Below are 15,314 nucleotides of genomic sequence, written 5' to 3' on the forward strand. Positions count from 1 at the left end.
ACAACTGATCCTCCCAGGCCAGTCACCAGGTTGACGATGTTTGCTCAACCTCAGCCTTCCGCCCTCTACCCACCGTCATCTTGCATCACCTCTCGGGAACCGCGAAGTCGGCAGTCCAGGACACTGGAAAAGGAATGCATGAACAACACTCCTCCCCACCCAGTGCACAGCAGGGAGGTGCTGCAGGCTCTCTGGCCTGCCATGCTCAGTGCCTGAGCATGAATGCACCTGCACATGAATCCTGCTGACCAAAGCAGTCAGCCCATCGCACTGCATCGGCTTCTGAGATTCTGTGCCCGCAGCCCTCTCCAGGAAAAGCATGGAGAACTGCACAGTACAGTGTCTGTTTTTTTCCCTCTACCACCTCTCCCCTCCTCCCCTGCGAACAGCCAGGATACAGGCTTACATGAGCTGAAAGCCCCAGCTACCACAACGAGAGATTCAACATTTATTTCATCTTAAAAGTCCAGCCATAAAACTATGTACAATGATCCATGCACATGTCCATTACACAGAGACATTTAAAACCTGATTAAAACACAGTCTGCACAGCAGTGGGACGGCAGGCGGGCACGGTACGGGCAGCGCTAGCGGGGCACGTAGTCATATTTATACTTTGGATGCTTGTTGTAGCCCATTCTCTCCCCAGCAATAAGGCTCTGGATCACCCACTCTTGCGAGATGACAGGCAGACGCAAGGCTTCTGCGCATTTCAGGACAGCAGCTGGACAGGACAAGTCTGTTACCACCACATCGAAGACCCCCAAGGCGATATCTGTGGGGAAAGGCTACTGTGAGGAAGAAGTATCTCTCCACCCCCATTCCCCTGCTCCCCGGAGGTGCTAATGCCACCCTGCTTCAGGACATCTCCCCACATCCTCTCAGCCCCAGCCAGGAAACTCCCCCCGTGTCGAGGGCACAGCACTCAGGACTCTGGTTAAGCTCAAGACCCAAAGGCACAAGACAAGGCAGCTGCCTGCATGCAAAGGATCATGGTTTAGTATCACAGGGCTGTGTAAGACGAAGTTACAGACACTCACACCAGTCTCTATGTGCCCTGCAATGGAAGGACCAGCAGCTGTATGGCTGACAGCTTGCCAGCTCCTGTGCTCCCTTTCCCACGGAGCCCAGAGCAAGGGGAAGCTTGCTGCAGCGCAAGGCGCTTCTCAGGTTCCCCCCATTGCAGACTGCCAGGCTGCTGTGTAGCATCCGAGCTAGTGCCACAGCAACCTTCACTGCAGAAGGTATAAAGAAGAGAACCGCTCCCCCCAGTGTCTAAGCTGGGGCCCTGTACTCCCCACCCCACCCCACCCCACCCTGGAAGCTCAACAGCAGCCTAGGCACTGAGCACATGCAGTCTGAGCTGCCCAGGCCTGTGCTTGTGGCGGCACAGCAGTCCCAGTTAGGCGTGTGGCCCCCATGCTCCCAGCGCAGCTGCAAGTACCTTTGTTCTGAGCAGTTGAGTGATGCTGCTTCACTGACGCCGCGCCCCCCATCATGAGGATCTCTGACCACAGCTCCAGGAAGTTCTGCCGCTGGTCGGACACCAGCAGGACCTTCAGGTTTTGGAAGGGGCTCTCACGAGGATGCCTGCCCAGGGAGGGCAGAGGTGAGGAGCTCAGACAGTCCTGCTGCCTCGGAGCCAACAACTCTCAGGCCAGCAGCGCTCCCTGCGCTGGTACTGGCATGGTGTCACCCGCCCCTTCACTGGTGGGAAAACCCAGGGACAGGCCTATGGGGGACGAGGCCACATCCCGGCACTTGGGTCCACACCTTGGGCTCCCCCAGGCACCAGCCCATTAACCTGGCTGCCGTGTCCCCCTCCCCCCACCCAGCCCTTCCCTCAAACCCATCCACACCCAGATTACAGACCAGATGCTAAATAGGTGCTAATGCCAGTTCCTGCAGGGCCTGTCCCAGCCTTCCTGCAAAGGGCTGTGAGCTGCTTTGCCAAGCCCACTCCCACATCTGCTTGCCCTTACCTCCCACTGGTGCTGGTTTTAAAGCCACACACCTCGTTTTGTGGGGCAGCACCCGCCCATACACAGAGGAGCACCAAGCCAAAAAGAGCTGCTTAAGTTCAGCTTGCTCCAAAACTGGACAAACAGCAACTGGCTCCCCTTGCTCCTGCTGTTGGTTCCCAAGGGGGTGAAGTCCAGTGAACCTCTGAAAACCCCTTTCCTGAGTACTGGGTAACTGCCCTGAATGCAGAAGTACAGGGAACATGAAGGGGAGAGCTCTGGGGTCTAGAACCTATCCAAGAGAGACGGAGAAGGCAGCTCCCTCTCCCCAGCTCAGCATGTACTTAACCTACTGGTTCCCTGAAGCCCGTGCCCCAGTGGAGCCCAAGATATACATGTAGCAAGGGGGCATCACATCTACTGCAGTGGCACCTGACGAATTCTGCCAGCAGACAAGCCCAGGTGCTCCCTCCACCCTGCTCAGGTCTAGCGTCTTCCTGTGCCCTGTGACAAGAGCAGCCTGGAGGAGGAGGCGGCATGCTCCCTGTGCTGTGTGATGCAGGGGGAGGAGCGCTGCTCCCACATGCCAGGGAGGGTGGAGATTTGCTCTCCTCATTACATAGATCCTGCTCTATCCCCCCAGGGCACATGCGCTGTCACTGTGTCGCCCTTGTGCCCACCCAGCCACCCCTGCTCTGGCTTCAGTCGTGTGCTGGCAGCCCCAGCCGCCTGGTGCTCACCACTCCAGCAGCCGCTGCTCCTGCAGGCTGTAGCCAGCTGGGAGAAGGTAGTTCTGGTAGTTCTGCAGCTGGTTGGCATGGCAGCTGTCGTGGACCCAGACGTGGGACACACAGGGTATTCCGCTGGCAAGGCACAGTAAGTACTTGCGGGTTCGGCAGTGCTGGTCCGCAATCAGGAGGCACCGGTAGGCCGCGCTGCACTGTGGGAATGCACCGGGACACAGCTCAGGCCTGCACTGCTGAGGCAGCGGGAGGAAATGAGAGCCGCAGAGCCCCACGTGCCATGGGCTAGTTGGGCCAAGAGGGAGAATCACCCCTCTCTCAAGCTGGAAGAGGCAACTGTTGGGGTGGGAAGCCCTTGCCCTGCCCAGGCACAGCCAGGCAGAACATCTTGGGAGGCATCATGGGGGCACAAGAGCCAGGCTGGCCAAGTGTTTGGGGGTGAATCTAGTCCGATCCCTGGCTCAGGGCAGGAGCACCCCTGTCTACAGGGCCAGACATCCCTCTAGCCTGATCTCAAAAAGCAGCAATGCCAGCGATCCCCCACCACTCTGGTCAGACTGCAAGGACCCTTCTAGTTCACTCTCCCTCATTGCACTTTCAGCCCACTGTGCCTTGCACTGCCCCCTGTGACACAACAACGGGTCGCCATCCTCCTTGTAAGGGACCTTTTTGTACTTCAGGACCATTACCCAAGCCCTTCTGCAGTGACGTACAGCCCACACCCCTGCAAGTAGATCCTGTGGCCAGTTACCCTCCCTGCTGGAGGTCTGCACCTACATCCTGACTTAAATCTGCCTAGCACCAGCTTTCAGCCTCTGGATCACACTCTGCCTTTGCCTGCTAAGCTGATGTGCCCCAACTTTTTGGAGAGCTCTCCCTGAAGTTCCTGGCACAGCAACTGGCCCCTTCTACCCTGCTCATGGGTCAATTGCATGGATCACTTTTCTTGACTCTTTCATAGTGAGACATGTTTTCCAAAGCAACCACCAGCCTCGTGCTCTTCTGAACCCTTTGCCCTCAGCACGTCCTGGGTCGTGGCAATGCCTGCAAGCACCACTTTTGGCAAGCACCACCAATCGAGAAGATCCAATAATGCAGGAAGGGTGAAGAGGAAGAGAAATGCACATGGCCCCTTCAGGACAGCGCTGCTCACCCTGAGCCTTTGGCACACAAATGGCAGAAGACCCCACTCCTGCGCTGGCCCAGCTGCCCCACAGTGCTGCTCAGCCCATGCCCAACCCTGTAAGATGGTCTGAGTTGCTACAGGGCTTCACTGCCACAGACCAGGGAGGAGGGTCTCACCTGGGTTTCATCGAAGTCCTCCAGGATATAGCCAGCTCCTGCACGCAGCTGCATTGCTGTGTACTGCTTGTTGTACGGCGTCATTTCCAGGAACTCTAGAAGAGAGGAAGAGCTTAAGCCTTGGCTCTGAGCTGTGCCACAGCCCAGGCCTTGTCTCCCTCAGCTGTGGAAACTAGGAGGGGTGGCAGGACCACATTGCTGTTCTCATGCCAAGCAGCAGGCATGGTAGCAGGGCACAGCCAAGTGCACCACTAGCTAAGCTGGACTCGCACCACGGGAATCTGCGTGCCTGCTGCATGGGCTGGAAGTTGCATCATAGTTTCATAGCTGGTCAGGTCGGAAGGGACCTGAGCAGATCATCAAGTCCGACCCCTTGCCATGGCAGGAAAAAGTACTGGGGTCAAATGACCCCAGCAAGGTGTTCATCTAGCCTCCTCTAAAGATCTTAGAAAAGTTTATGAAAGAGGCCATCCTTAATGAACTGGCCAATGCCAACATCCTGAGGGATAGCCAGCACAGGTTTGTTGCGGGTAGGTCTTGCTTGACCAATCTCATTTCCTTCTACGACCAGGTGACCTGTCACCTGCACAAGGGAGAAGAGATTGATGTTGTATATCTTGACTTCAAAAAACCCTTCGATCTGGTATCCCATGATCACCTCTTGGCAAAACTGGCCAATTGTGGCCTTGGGTCCGCCATGATCTACTGCTTGGGAAATTGGCTCCGCGGTCGGACCCAGAGGCTAGTAAATGATGGCAGTCACTCATCATGGTGTCCTGTGACCAGTGGGGTCCCCCAAGGCTCTGTCCTTGGACCCATATTGTTCAACATCTTCATTAACGATGCAGACATTGGAGTCAGGAGCGGACTGGCCAAGTTTGCCGATGACACCAAACTTTGGGGCAAACCATCCACACCAGAAGACAGGCCGGTGATCCAGGCTGACCTTGACAGGCTCAGCAAATGGGCGGACAAGAACCTGATGGTGTTTAACACTGAAAAATGCCAGGTTCTCCACCTTGGGAAGAAAAACCTGCAGCATCCTTATAGGCTCGGCAGTGCTACGCTGGCTAGCGCTACAGAAGAAAGAGACTTGGGGGTCAGGATTAACCACAAGATGAACATGAGCCTGCAATGCGATGCTGTTGCTATTAAAATGACCAAAATGCTGGCGTGCATCCATAGATGCTTCTCGAGCAAATCCCGGGACATCATTCTCCCCTTGTACTCGGCCTTGGTGAGGCCGCAGCTGGAGTACTGCGTCCAGTTTTGGGCTCCACAATTAAAAAAGGAGGTGGAGAAGCTTGAGAGAGTGCAGAGGAGAGCCACGTGCATGATCAGAGGTCAGGAAAACAAACCTTACGACGACAGGCTGAGAGCCATGGGACTCTTTAGCCTGGAAAAGCGCAGGCTCAGGGGTGATCTGGTGGCCACCTATAAGTTTATCAGGGGTGACCACCAGGATCTGGGGGAACGTTTGTTCACCAGAGTGCCCCAAGGATTGACGAGGTCGAACGGTCACAAACTCCTGCAAGACCGCTTCAGGCTGGACATAAGGAAGAATTTCTTTCCTGTCTGAGCCCCCAAGGTCTGGAACAGTCTGCCATCGGAGGCGATTCAAGCACCTACACTGAACACCTTCAAGAGCAAATTGGATGCTTATCTTGCTGGGATTCTATGACCCCAGCTGACTTCCTGGCCTTTGGGGTGGGGCTGGACTCGATGATCTTCCGAGGTCCCTTCCAGCCCTAATGTCTGTGAAATCTATGAAAACCCCCAGGGTAGAAGCCATCACCACTTCTCTTGGAAGTTGGTTCCAGATCGTAGCTGCTGTGGTAATAAATTTAACTAGACTCCTAACTTGATTAAGAAAACAGACAGAAACCAAAAGTGCTGATACTGCTTATTTCAGTTAAATGTTCTGAGATAAGAAATCTGCATGCCTTGTTTTGTCTTGATATAGTATCCTGTGCATGGATGTTTTCTTTAAGTAAACTGCCTGTGTGTCTGTGTGTGATTTACTTTTTTTTGTTTCTCCAAGGCCGTATTTTTTCTCTCTGTCTTAAGTATAAATACGCCTGTAAACTTACAGAGTTTGAGAATTCCTTTGAAACAGACAAGTGGGGGATTCCCCTTGCTGTATGGAATTCTCCCTGTGGTCACAGTATAGCCCAAATAAAGAAAAGCTGGCTCTGTCAGTTCTGATTCAACCACAATGCAAAGTTTAATTTCTTTCACACCGCCCTGACAGTGAAGTCACGCCTCCTGATATCTAGTCTGAATCTACTCTCTGCCAGCTTCTGCCCATTATTCCTGGTCACCCCGGCAGTGCTCAGGGGAACAGGGACTCCCCCGATGCCTGCTGGTCTCCTCTGACTAGTTTGTAACAGGCCACTAGACACCCCTCAGCCTTCTCTTGTGGAGGCTGAACAGGTTCAGGTCCCATCACCTCTCCTCGTAGGGGCAGCCCTGCTGCCCCCTGACCATGCGAGTGGCCTTCTCTGGACCCTCTCCATGTTGTCCACATCCCTCCTGAAGTGCGGTGCCCAGAACTGGATGCAGTACTCCAGCTGTGGCCTGACCAGTGCCGCACAGAGGGGGAGGATCACCTCCTTGGACCTGCTCGAGATGCATCTGTGGATGCATAGCAAGGTGCGATTGGCCTTCTTGACTGCATCCCCACACTGCCAGCCCATGTTCATCTTGGCATCAATGACGACTCCAAGATCCTTTTCTGCCTCTGCACTGATGACATCCATGCACCGCCCACCCCGCTATCGCCCTCCAAGGCCACATTCAAGCCTCTCGTGTCATGTGGCAGCAACCCTCACCTCTGACTTCCTTGACCAACCTACACCCCTACCCATCCCCCTACCCCTGTTGGCAATGCCTCTTGCAACAGGGAGTCCCCTGTCACCCACACCCTGCCCTGGGCTGCAAACCCCCAGGAGCAGAGTCGGGGTCTTGGCCACTCTACCAGGTGCTAAAGGCATGGTGGGCAGCGCAGGGCAGGAGGGGATACACACTTGCTCATGCAGAGCAACCTGCGCCCCACCTTGGGAAGGTTGCAAGGAAGGTCTGTCTCACCTTCCTCTTCCTCACTGCTGCCCGCAGCGCCGTCCAACAGCTTCTGGCGATTGGCTAGCTTGTCACTGGGGGTTGCCATGGTGAGGAGAAAGGCATAGCCCAGAAAGAGGGTCTTATTGTTAGGCAACGGCCCATGATGGTCCTCCAGGGCCGAGGGGTCCAGCACGTTGTCACCGCTCTCACAGGAACTTGGGAACTCTCCTGCCTTCACTGCGCCTGCGGTGGGGGGAGCACCATGAGAGCCTCGCAGCCATGCTCCAGACGGCCCCAACATGGAGTGGCGCTGGCTCCCCCACCCTGAGCAGTACTCATCAAGTGCTCCCTAAAGTCCCTCACCCACACGACTATAGAGGATTTACAGACTGACATAACGATGTTAGCCAGAGGCTGCAGGCAGCAACAAGCATTGGGCAGCCCTCTGCATGCCAACAAGTGCTCATCCTGAAGTAAACTAAATGTCAGCACTTGCGTGCCTTAGTTGTAACTAAGCTGGTAAAAAGGAGGAGAGTGCCCATGTCATTATGATCTGAGCCCCTTCTGCAAAGGGCAGGCCTTGGGACTGGGCTGCAGCTTGTTCTAAGCCTTCAGTCTACACCAAAACCACCATGGGTCACTCTGGACACAAGGCCTGAAGGACAATCGCACTGCACTAGGCTGAAAGGCTGCCTCCTTGATCCCCTCACTCAAGAGAAGAGCTCCCCCCTTCTCCAGCTTGGCTGGGACACGCCAACAGGCCATGAGCAAGTCTCAAGCAGAAGAGAAGTTCTTACCAGTTTTTACGGCTGCAGACTTGCGCCCACGCTTGGCCGGGGACCTCTCATCCTCAGAGGTGACCAGCTTCCTCTTCCCAGACAGCAGCCCCGGGGGCACACGTGGGCTCTCCGGCCCCTTGCGGGTCGGTGTTGTGCTGCTGCTCGACGTGCTGGGTGAGCCAAGGTTACTGCGCCTCTTCCGCTTCCCCTCCACCAGGTTGTCTGGCCACAGCGAGCCACAGGCTGTCAGTATCCCCTCACCCCGCAGAGCTCAACACCCCAGGCTGTGCACACCCAGGCCCTGGCTCAGGCAGGGAGCAGCCCTTATCCTGTCTGCTCCCTCACATGGCCCATCTTCTCCTTCCCAACCTGGCCCATGAGAGGGCCAGTGTCCTGCCTTCCCTCCATAATGCCAAAGTGTGTATCATAAAGGCCACTGCTCTCCACTCCACTCCCCACATCCCAACCATCTCTCCCAGGCATTGCCCCTTCACCTTGGAGAGCGGTGCCCATGACCTGCATTCCTGGGGCACACAGGAAACTATGCAAGGCAACATGCTCCCTGCAGGGCCGTGGCAATGAGCAATGCACAGAGCAGAATGCTGCTGAATAGACTTTAACCCTCACGGGATCAAAAGGCCCAAACCTCTGCAATATGGGCTAGTGCCAGAGGGCTGCGTGAGACTAGCACCTGCCCTGTCTTCACACTGCCAACAGGTATAATGTGGACAGCGATGAGTGCGTCATCGGCAAAGCTGCAAGCTGCCCTGGGTGCCACCGCTCCAGCTGGCAGGCAGTCTCCCCAGCCACATCCACCTGCTGTGCCTTACCCAGGCTGATGTCTGCCGCCTTGGTCAGGGGCGTGGCAGGTTCATAAGGACCCAAGCCAAACTGCTCCCGAAGCTTGTTTCCTTGCTCCAGGGACAGGATGACAGCCATCCGCTTGTACCACTTGCGCTGGCCTTCCTTCTCGACACAGTAGTACAGCTCTCCTGACTCCTTCCTGTGCCCTTTCACAACACCTGACAAGACAGCAAGGCAGAGACCCTCACTGCAGCTTCCCCAATGCCTGCCCCCAGCAGACAGCAGTTCAGGGATTTGGGGTCCCAGCAGGCTCAGGCTTGGGCTGCAGAAGTCCTGCTGTTACCTGCACTGAAGTATTCGTCTTCAGAGAGTGCAGTCACCTCTGTCTCCAGTGGGATGGGGTCGCAAAGCAAAATATCTTTGCCCAGGACGTCACATTCGTACCCATCATCAAAGAGCAGCTTGTACTTCCCGGCCCCCACATCCTGGGTGATCTTCCCAGAATAAAAGTAGCCATTTGAGGACCACTTAGCTACAACCCGGAGACCTACAAAGCTGCTCCCGGCAGACGAGTCCGCGCTCTCCACGGGACCAGCCACCACCTGCAGCGGAATTTCTGGAGAGTCGCTTCGGCGCAAGGTGCAGGGGCCGGCGACCTCGGGCCTGTCCCCGCCCTCGGGCAGGCGAACTGTGCGAGCAAAGGGCTTCTCCTCAGACAAGGCCGTGGTTGGAAGATCCTCCACGCCTGGCAGACCACTCCCAGATGCATCTCTGGGAAAGAGAGAAACAGGCTCCATGGGCACTGGAGAAAGCAGCTACCAAGGAGCCGAGGCTGCTCTCAAGCTAGATGCTTGCGCAGCCTCTCCTCCCACCGCCCCCTCTCTACTCCTCCCTGCCATGCCCAGCACCCTCAGCACTCTCCCCCGCCCCCTCCTCCTCAGACAGAAGATGCAATTCTCCTCTCCCCCCAGCCAGGGCACCTTGTCCCAGCTGCTCGAGATGGTGGGCGGCCCCTTCTCCCTCGACCACGAGGTGTAACAGGGGTTTTCCCCCCGTGACGGTCATCCTCCTCCTCGCACATTGTCAGTGCTGCTGTCTGTCCAGGCCTCAAAGGAGACCCTGGCTGACCAGTCCCTTTCCTAGGGCTAAAGAAACACAAGCTGGGTGAGTTGACTGCTCTAGAAGGAGCCATCAGTTAATTCACACCCTCCAAGTTTCTCTGGCTTCCCAATGCTGTGCTGTTATGAGACTGCCACAAGGCACAGAGAAGCCATGCACCAAGGGGACACAAAGCCTGTCCCATCAGGAAGGAGGCAGACAGGAGCAGGGAAGGTTTTCCCTGTTCCTAGATCATGTCAGATTCCTCACAGAAATGCCTGCAAGGTCAGCCTTGTGCCTCAGGACATTCACCACCCACCTGCCTTCAGGATACTGCATGCAGCTCGCCCTGTCTCCCAGCCTCAGAGCAGCCCCCTTCTTCCTCCACTGGCCAGTCCCACCCGCAGCAAAGCACCTGCCCCCCACCGGGCTCCTCAGGCACCTCAGTTTTCCTAGCGCTCCTTTGCCGCTGGGTAAGGCAAACTCTCCAGCTTCCGTCCCACAGACTTTCCCTTTGATAGGTCCAGCTCCAGCTCCCCTCCCGGAGCTGCTGCCGCTGTGTGTGGCTGACAAACTGCTGCTTGCGCCGCTAGATGTGCGGTGGAGGCTGGAGGCCTTGGATGAAAAGGAGCTGACATCGCCGAGGTCCCCCGATGTCAACGAGGAGCCTCCCGTTGTTCGAGAGGGGGAGACATCCACCTCACACTCCTGGCACTCTACCACAGGCTCCTCCGCTTCCTGTGAAGGAGAGGCTAAAGGTCAGAGAGGCTGTAGGCAGATGAGGGGTCTCTAGAGGTCAGACATGGGAGCTTGTAAGAAGAGGTTTCTGCCTTCATGTTGCTTGAAACCAGTGACATCAATCGGGGCCAAGAGCCTGGACTAGGCTGAGGCAGAGTGCTCTGCCCCAGCAGAGACTGGAGCAGCTGCGCAGGGAGGCCCCGTTCAGAAATCAGGCAGAAACAGAGCTGCCTCTTCCCAGGATTAACCTGTGCTCAGAAACAACCCCTTCCCATGACAGCAAGACTGCAACCTGCATCCCCTCATTTTTCTTCGCTCCACAGGTGTTACCCATGATCTCTCTCTTTCAATGCTCCTCATGTTCTACTAACCAAGCTGACCTTTCTTCTGGCACTCTGCTGTCTTTTAGCAGTTCCTGGTCTCTCGGCTCTTATTTCACAGCCTTGCTGGCTGTTTTTAGCTCTTTTCAAAATCCAATTCACCCATGGAGCCCAGTCTCCAGCAGAAGCTATGGTTTTAGTTCTTGGTTAAACAGGAAAGGGAGGGTTAAGCAAGCTAAAGATTAGGCTCTGCCTTGCGCTGTGCAGCCACCACTCAGGAAAAATCCTTCTGTCTTCATTCTGCCTTCCCAAAAACAAGGTGCATGCCTCATTTGGGGGGGGGGGCGTGGTTTGTGAGAAAATACGTCTATTGGGCCCGTGACATCTCTCTGGTTACAGTATCACACAAACCACAAGATGCTTGTATCAGAGTTCTGGTTTATTTCTGTATCAGTGAAGCAGCACCACATCCACAAGGTAAAAGTCACAACACTGCATTCCTCACAAGCTGCTATAAAAAGCTCGGTTTCACAGTCACAGTCTACGGGCAGAAGGAACCATTATAATCACATAACCTGGCCTCCTGCACAGCACAGAGGAGCAAGTGACCTGCACCTTTAGCCACTCGGTGCCATTACTGCATGTTCTCAGTACACCGCCTGGGGCGCACAGCATGGCATCAACACAAAACCTTCGGTCCACGCTGCTCGGGCACCGATAACTTTGGGACAGATGACAGCATGATGGGGAGAGAAACATGGCCTTGCATTTCAGTCTCACTTTGCTTTGCTGGCTCTTCTTTCAAAGGTAAGAAGTAGCTCTACAAGTTCAGAGTGAGGATGTGAGAATTAAACAAGTAGAACAAGATGAAAATGTCGAGGCACTGTGGATCCTTCCAACCACGAACAGCGTCTCGTTCCAAAGCCACTCTCAAACTTGCTTAAAGTGCGTGACAAGCCTTAATGGAGAAATCGTCTCCCTGCCCCTGGTGTCACAGACAATGTCCTCCTCGCACCTGCGCTGACACTTCCTGCAGCCGACTGACCATACCAAAGAGCAGATCTAATTTAGGTTATTTCTAATGCTTTTTAGCAACTGGCTCTAGGGAGAAGGGTCAGCCTGGGCCCCACCTGCTCTGCACAAGTGTGGGAGCCCCCCCACCATTCCCAGGCCTGGGCTTTCACCTGCTCCCTCGCTTGCCTGATCCAGCTTCTCCACCGCTCATGCTCAGCCAGAACCAAGTCCTGGGAAAGGTTGGAATTTTAATATGAATGGTCATCTAGGAAGCAGGACGGGAGCAGTCCCCAAGCCCGGGCCCCCACACTGCCAGACTACCCGAGGGGCACATCCAGGCAGCAGCTGCAATTACTAATCTCTCTTTTGTACAAGGCTGCTAATTAGCACAAGGGCTCAACTGATCATATAATTTAAACCCTCCCCTGAAAACCTGCTGCTTTCTATGCCCCAAAGAAACCTGCTGAGGACTTTTCTGATGGGACCGTACCAAGGTCTGGAAGAAACTGGCCAACAAGGTTTCAAGCAGAACAGTCAGGAATGCATCCTCTGACATCCCTAAACCAACGATGGCTTGATGCTGGGGTGGGACAGGCAGTCTGACAGGATGGATCACGCTTATTTTCTTAAAAACACTTTTGGCAACAGTCAAGAAAAAGATCCCAAAAAGAATGAAAGCACTAAAATGAATAAACACCATTGATTTCTCTAGGAGAGAGAGAAACAGCAGAAGTTTTTTCAGAATAGCATAATGTGTCAACAGATAAAAAAAGGGACATCAACACATTAACCCTAAATAAATAAATACAGCAAAAGCTGCTTCTGAGGCACAGAGTAATGTCACGCTGCTCCGGAAGTCCTGTGCCAATATAAGTTGTTTAAATCCACAGGGGGTGGATGGGATGAGCAGCAGCTCAGGACAGGCTCTTCACTCAGTTCTGCTGTTTCCTGCTGCCACATGAATCCCAGAAGCAGAAGTGCCTGCTCATTCAAATCTGACCCATCCTCCAGCCAGCACATCACTGCACTCAGCCCTGCAGAGAGGGGCTTACCTCAACCACCTTCCGCTCCACCTCGGCACCATCTACGTAGTAAACATCTGTGATGACACGCGTGACAACAGTGCGCACTTCCCGGATGGTTCTCACGTGGCGGTGCTGAACCCGGCATCCAGGCGGGTGAAGCAGGTTACGCTCCTCCTCTTCCTATGACAAACAAGAGTTAAGCAAACCATTCTGCTGTCAAACAGCTTAGTTGTGCAAACCTGCAAACACTGCACTGGCAGTGGATGTCAGACAGAACCGAGTGCCAGGCGCTGAGCGGATGGAGCTTCTTCCAGATTCTATGCAAGCTCCTTCCAGACTATCTGTGGAATCGCTAATACTAGTTGTCCAAGATCAGCAATGGCCAGCCAAGCCTGTTACATAAAACATTATATATCTGCCCAAGTTGGGGACAGAAATACCAGTAGAAACTAGACTGCTAAAGTTAAAAACTGTGATAAGGAGTCTTCAAACATCCTGTTGAAGTTACAAATTAATGCAGCAAAGACCTGAAGGATTCTGGAAATGGGAGGAAATGTTTTCAGTTGCTAAAATGTGTTTTTCGGTTAATGTGGCCACAGCAGTCTAAGCAGGCTGGAAATGGCAAGCTTCATGCTCATGACTGCAATTCACGAAACCCCTGCTGGAACCTCAGGATGTGCTGTGAACTGCTAGGCCTTCATCAGCCTGATCCTGAAAGATGTCCATTAACTCCCTGGGTTCAAAACCAACAGCTCCAGCAGCCAAAGGGATTAATGCCACCACTGGAAGGCTGTCCAGCCCACAGGGTGAAATCAGTCTGACGCCCCCCCATGCTAAACTAATTCAGGAATTAGCTGGCCTAGCAGCCATCACTCCAGGTCCCTATCAGAGCAGACACTGGCTGCTGCACAAGTGTCCTCTGAACTCCAGTATTCATTCACCAAAAAACACTCCCCAACCCTTCTGGCTCTGGAGACACCTTCAGACCGTGACCCCTAAGCTCTGTTGGCTCCAAGTCTGCAGACATCCTGTTCCACTCGCTGCAGCATGACCCCAAGTCTCAGCAGGACAGTTAAAATGTACAGTTAAGGAACTCCCCTAACCTGCTTCTACATACTACCTGGAAGGGATGGAAAAGAGGCCAGATCACCAACTGGGGGACAGGGGGCAGAGGCTACAGAGGAATTGCTATTCACACCCCTTACTTCAAAAATGTATTTTCCTCTGGAGGGGGACAGGAAAGGTATTACCCTGCCAGTGCCAAGAGCAGGAAGGCCACCCACCCCAGCCCTCTGGACAGCAAGCAAAGAATGTTCCACTACCAGCTCCCTGTATCTGTTAAGACTGATCCCTGCCTGCAGGTATGTCCTTTGCTGAGGGGGGCACAAAGAGATGCACCTCAAAGGCACTACATGGACTTGAGTCCCATGCTCCTATCCAGGACACCGCAGACCTGAGAGGCTGAAACAAAAACAAATGGCACAAGCTCTTGCCCATCTCACCTGACTATGCAGGGACTCTGTGTCATCACCAGATGCATTCACAAGCTTATCTCCACTCTCCTCAGTTTGGACCTTGGCATCCTGTCGGTCTGGTCTCTGCCCAGCCATGCTGGTCCCTGCTTCCACCTGGCTGCACGTTCCCTTTGCTGTCTGTGTTCCTGTTGATACAGTTGCTGGGGCCAATGGAAAATCTACAGTGGTCTGGACGCCTTTGCTGCTGGTGCCTGACCATGCCTCCTGGCATGTATCCCTCTCTTTTGCCGACACAGATGTACTCAGCTTTTCTTGCATGCTCTTCTCCCCTTCTGCTTTCTGATCCTGTACAACGTCAACGTCAATAGACTCTTCTTCCACATGGGACAGCTGCGGTTTGGAGTCCAGCGATACAGCCTGAGAAGCCTGGGCCTGCTCCCAGCTGAGAGGCTGCAGGCGTGGTGAAGCACCAGGATCCACAGACAGTGGCTCTTCCTCCTCCCGTGGGCTCAGGGAACCGAACAGGTTTCCCCTAAAAACCAATTACAAACAGGTCAGTGACAAGGGGCTCAAAGTATCCCCCTGGCTAAAGCAGGATTCCTCAAGGCTCTTGTGGCTTTCTGTGCAGTGGCTTGTTGGGACTGCATCGTGCACGCTTAACTGTATGCACTGGAAATGGGCAGTGTTTCGCCAAAAACACTGCACAAGCACTACTGAGGTGCTGCTTGTCCCATGCCCCAAGCAGACAAAATCCTCCTGGCAGCTGCCCCATCCTTACAGGCCATTACACCTTCACTACACCACTCCCCTGGTGTCACTAGCTCAGGACAAAGAAAGCTGTGGCTGGGAGCAGGTACACAGAACACAGACTAGTATTTTCTCCTGTTCTGGCTGTACCTTCTCTGCCTGGTTTTTACCTGCCTGTTTGCCCTTCCCTTCACCCCATTTCTGGCAGATCACCCTCCCCTGCCACTCCTGTCTGCTCTACCCCTTCA

The 15,314-nt window shown here is 54.4% G+C and overlaps 1 protein-coding gene across 7 annotated transcripts in view; it reads right to left on the minus strand.

The window, feature by feature from the left end:
- Positions 1–425: 425 nt before the first annotated feature.
- TP53BP1 (tumor protein p53 binding protein 1) overlaps positions 426–15,314 on the minus strand; it is a 53,280-nt gene continuing 38,391 nt past the window's right edge. For 6 of the 7 annotated variants that reach the window (XM_090029153.1, XM_090029151.1, XM_090029154.1 and 3 more), the window contains 12 exons: positions 14,347–14,851; positions 12,872–13,024; positions 10,190–10,485; positions 9,630–9,794; positions 8,993–9,420; positions 8,676–8,867; positions 7,864–8,067; positions 7,094–7,309; positions 4,007–4,101; positions 2,702–2,901; positions 1,445–1,590; positions 426–775 (listed from right to left, as the gene is read on the minus strand). In XM_090029153.1, the coding sequence (XP_089885279.1) occupies positions 588–775; positions 1,445–1,590; positions 2,702–2,901; positions 4,007–4,101; positions 7,094–7,309; positions 7,864–8,067; positions 8,676–8,867; positions 8,993–9,420; positions 9,630–9,794; positions 10,190–10,485; positions 12,872–13,024; positions 14,347–14,851 (2,788 nt within the window). In that variant the 3' untranslated portion in view covers positions 426–587. The remainder of the gene's footprint in view (positions 776–1,444; positions 1,591–2,701; positions 2,902–4,006; positions 4,102–7,093; positions 7,310–7,863; positions 8,068–8,675; positions 8,868–8,992; positions 9,421–9,629; positions 9,795–10,189; positions 10,486–12,871; positions 13,025–14,346; positions 14,852–15,314) is intronic. The other variant, XM_090029155.1, reaches the window with a different exon arrangement.

The sequence above is a fragment of the Crocodylus siamensis genome, chromosome 15, assembly GCF_052110815.1.
Source record: "Crocodylus siamensis isolate JL-2025a chromosome 15, ASM5211081v1, whole genome shotgun sequence".
Lineage (NCBI taxonomy): Eukaryota > Metazoa > Chordata > Crocodylia > Crocodylidae > Crocodylus > Crocodylus siamensis.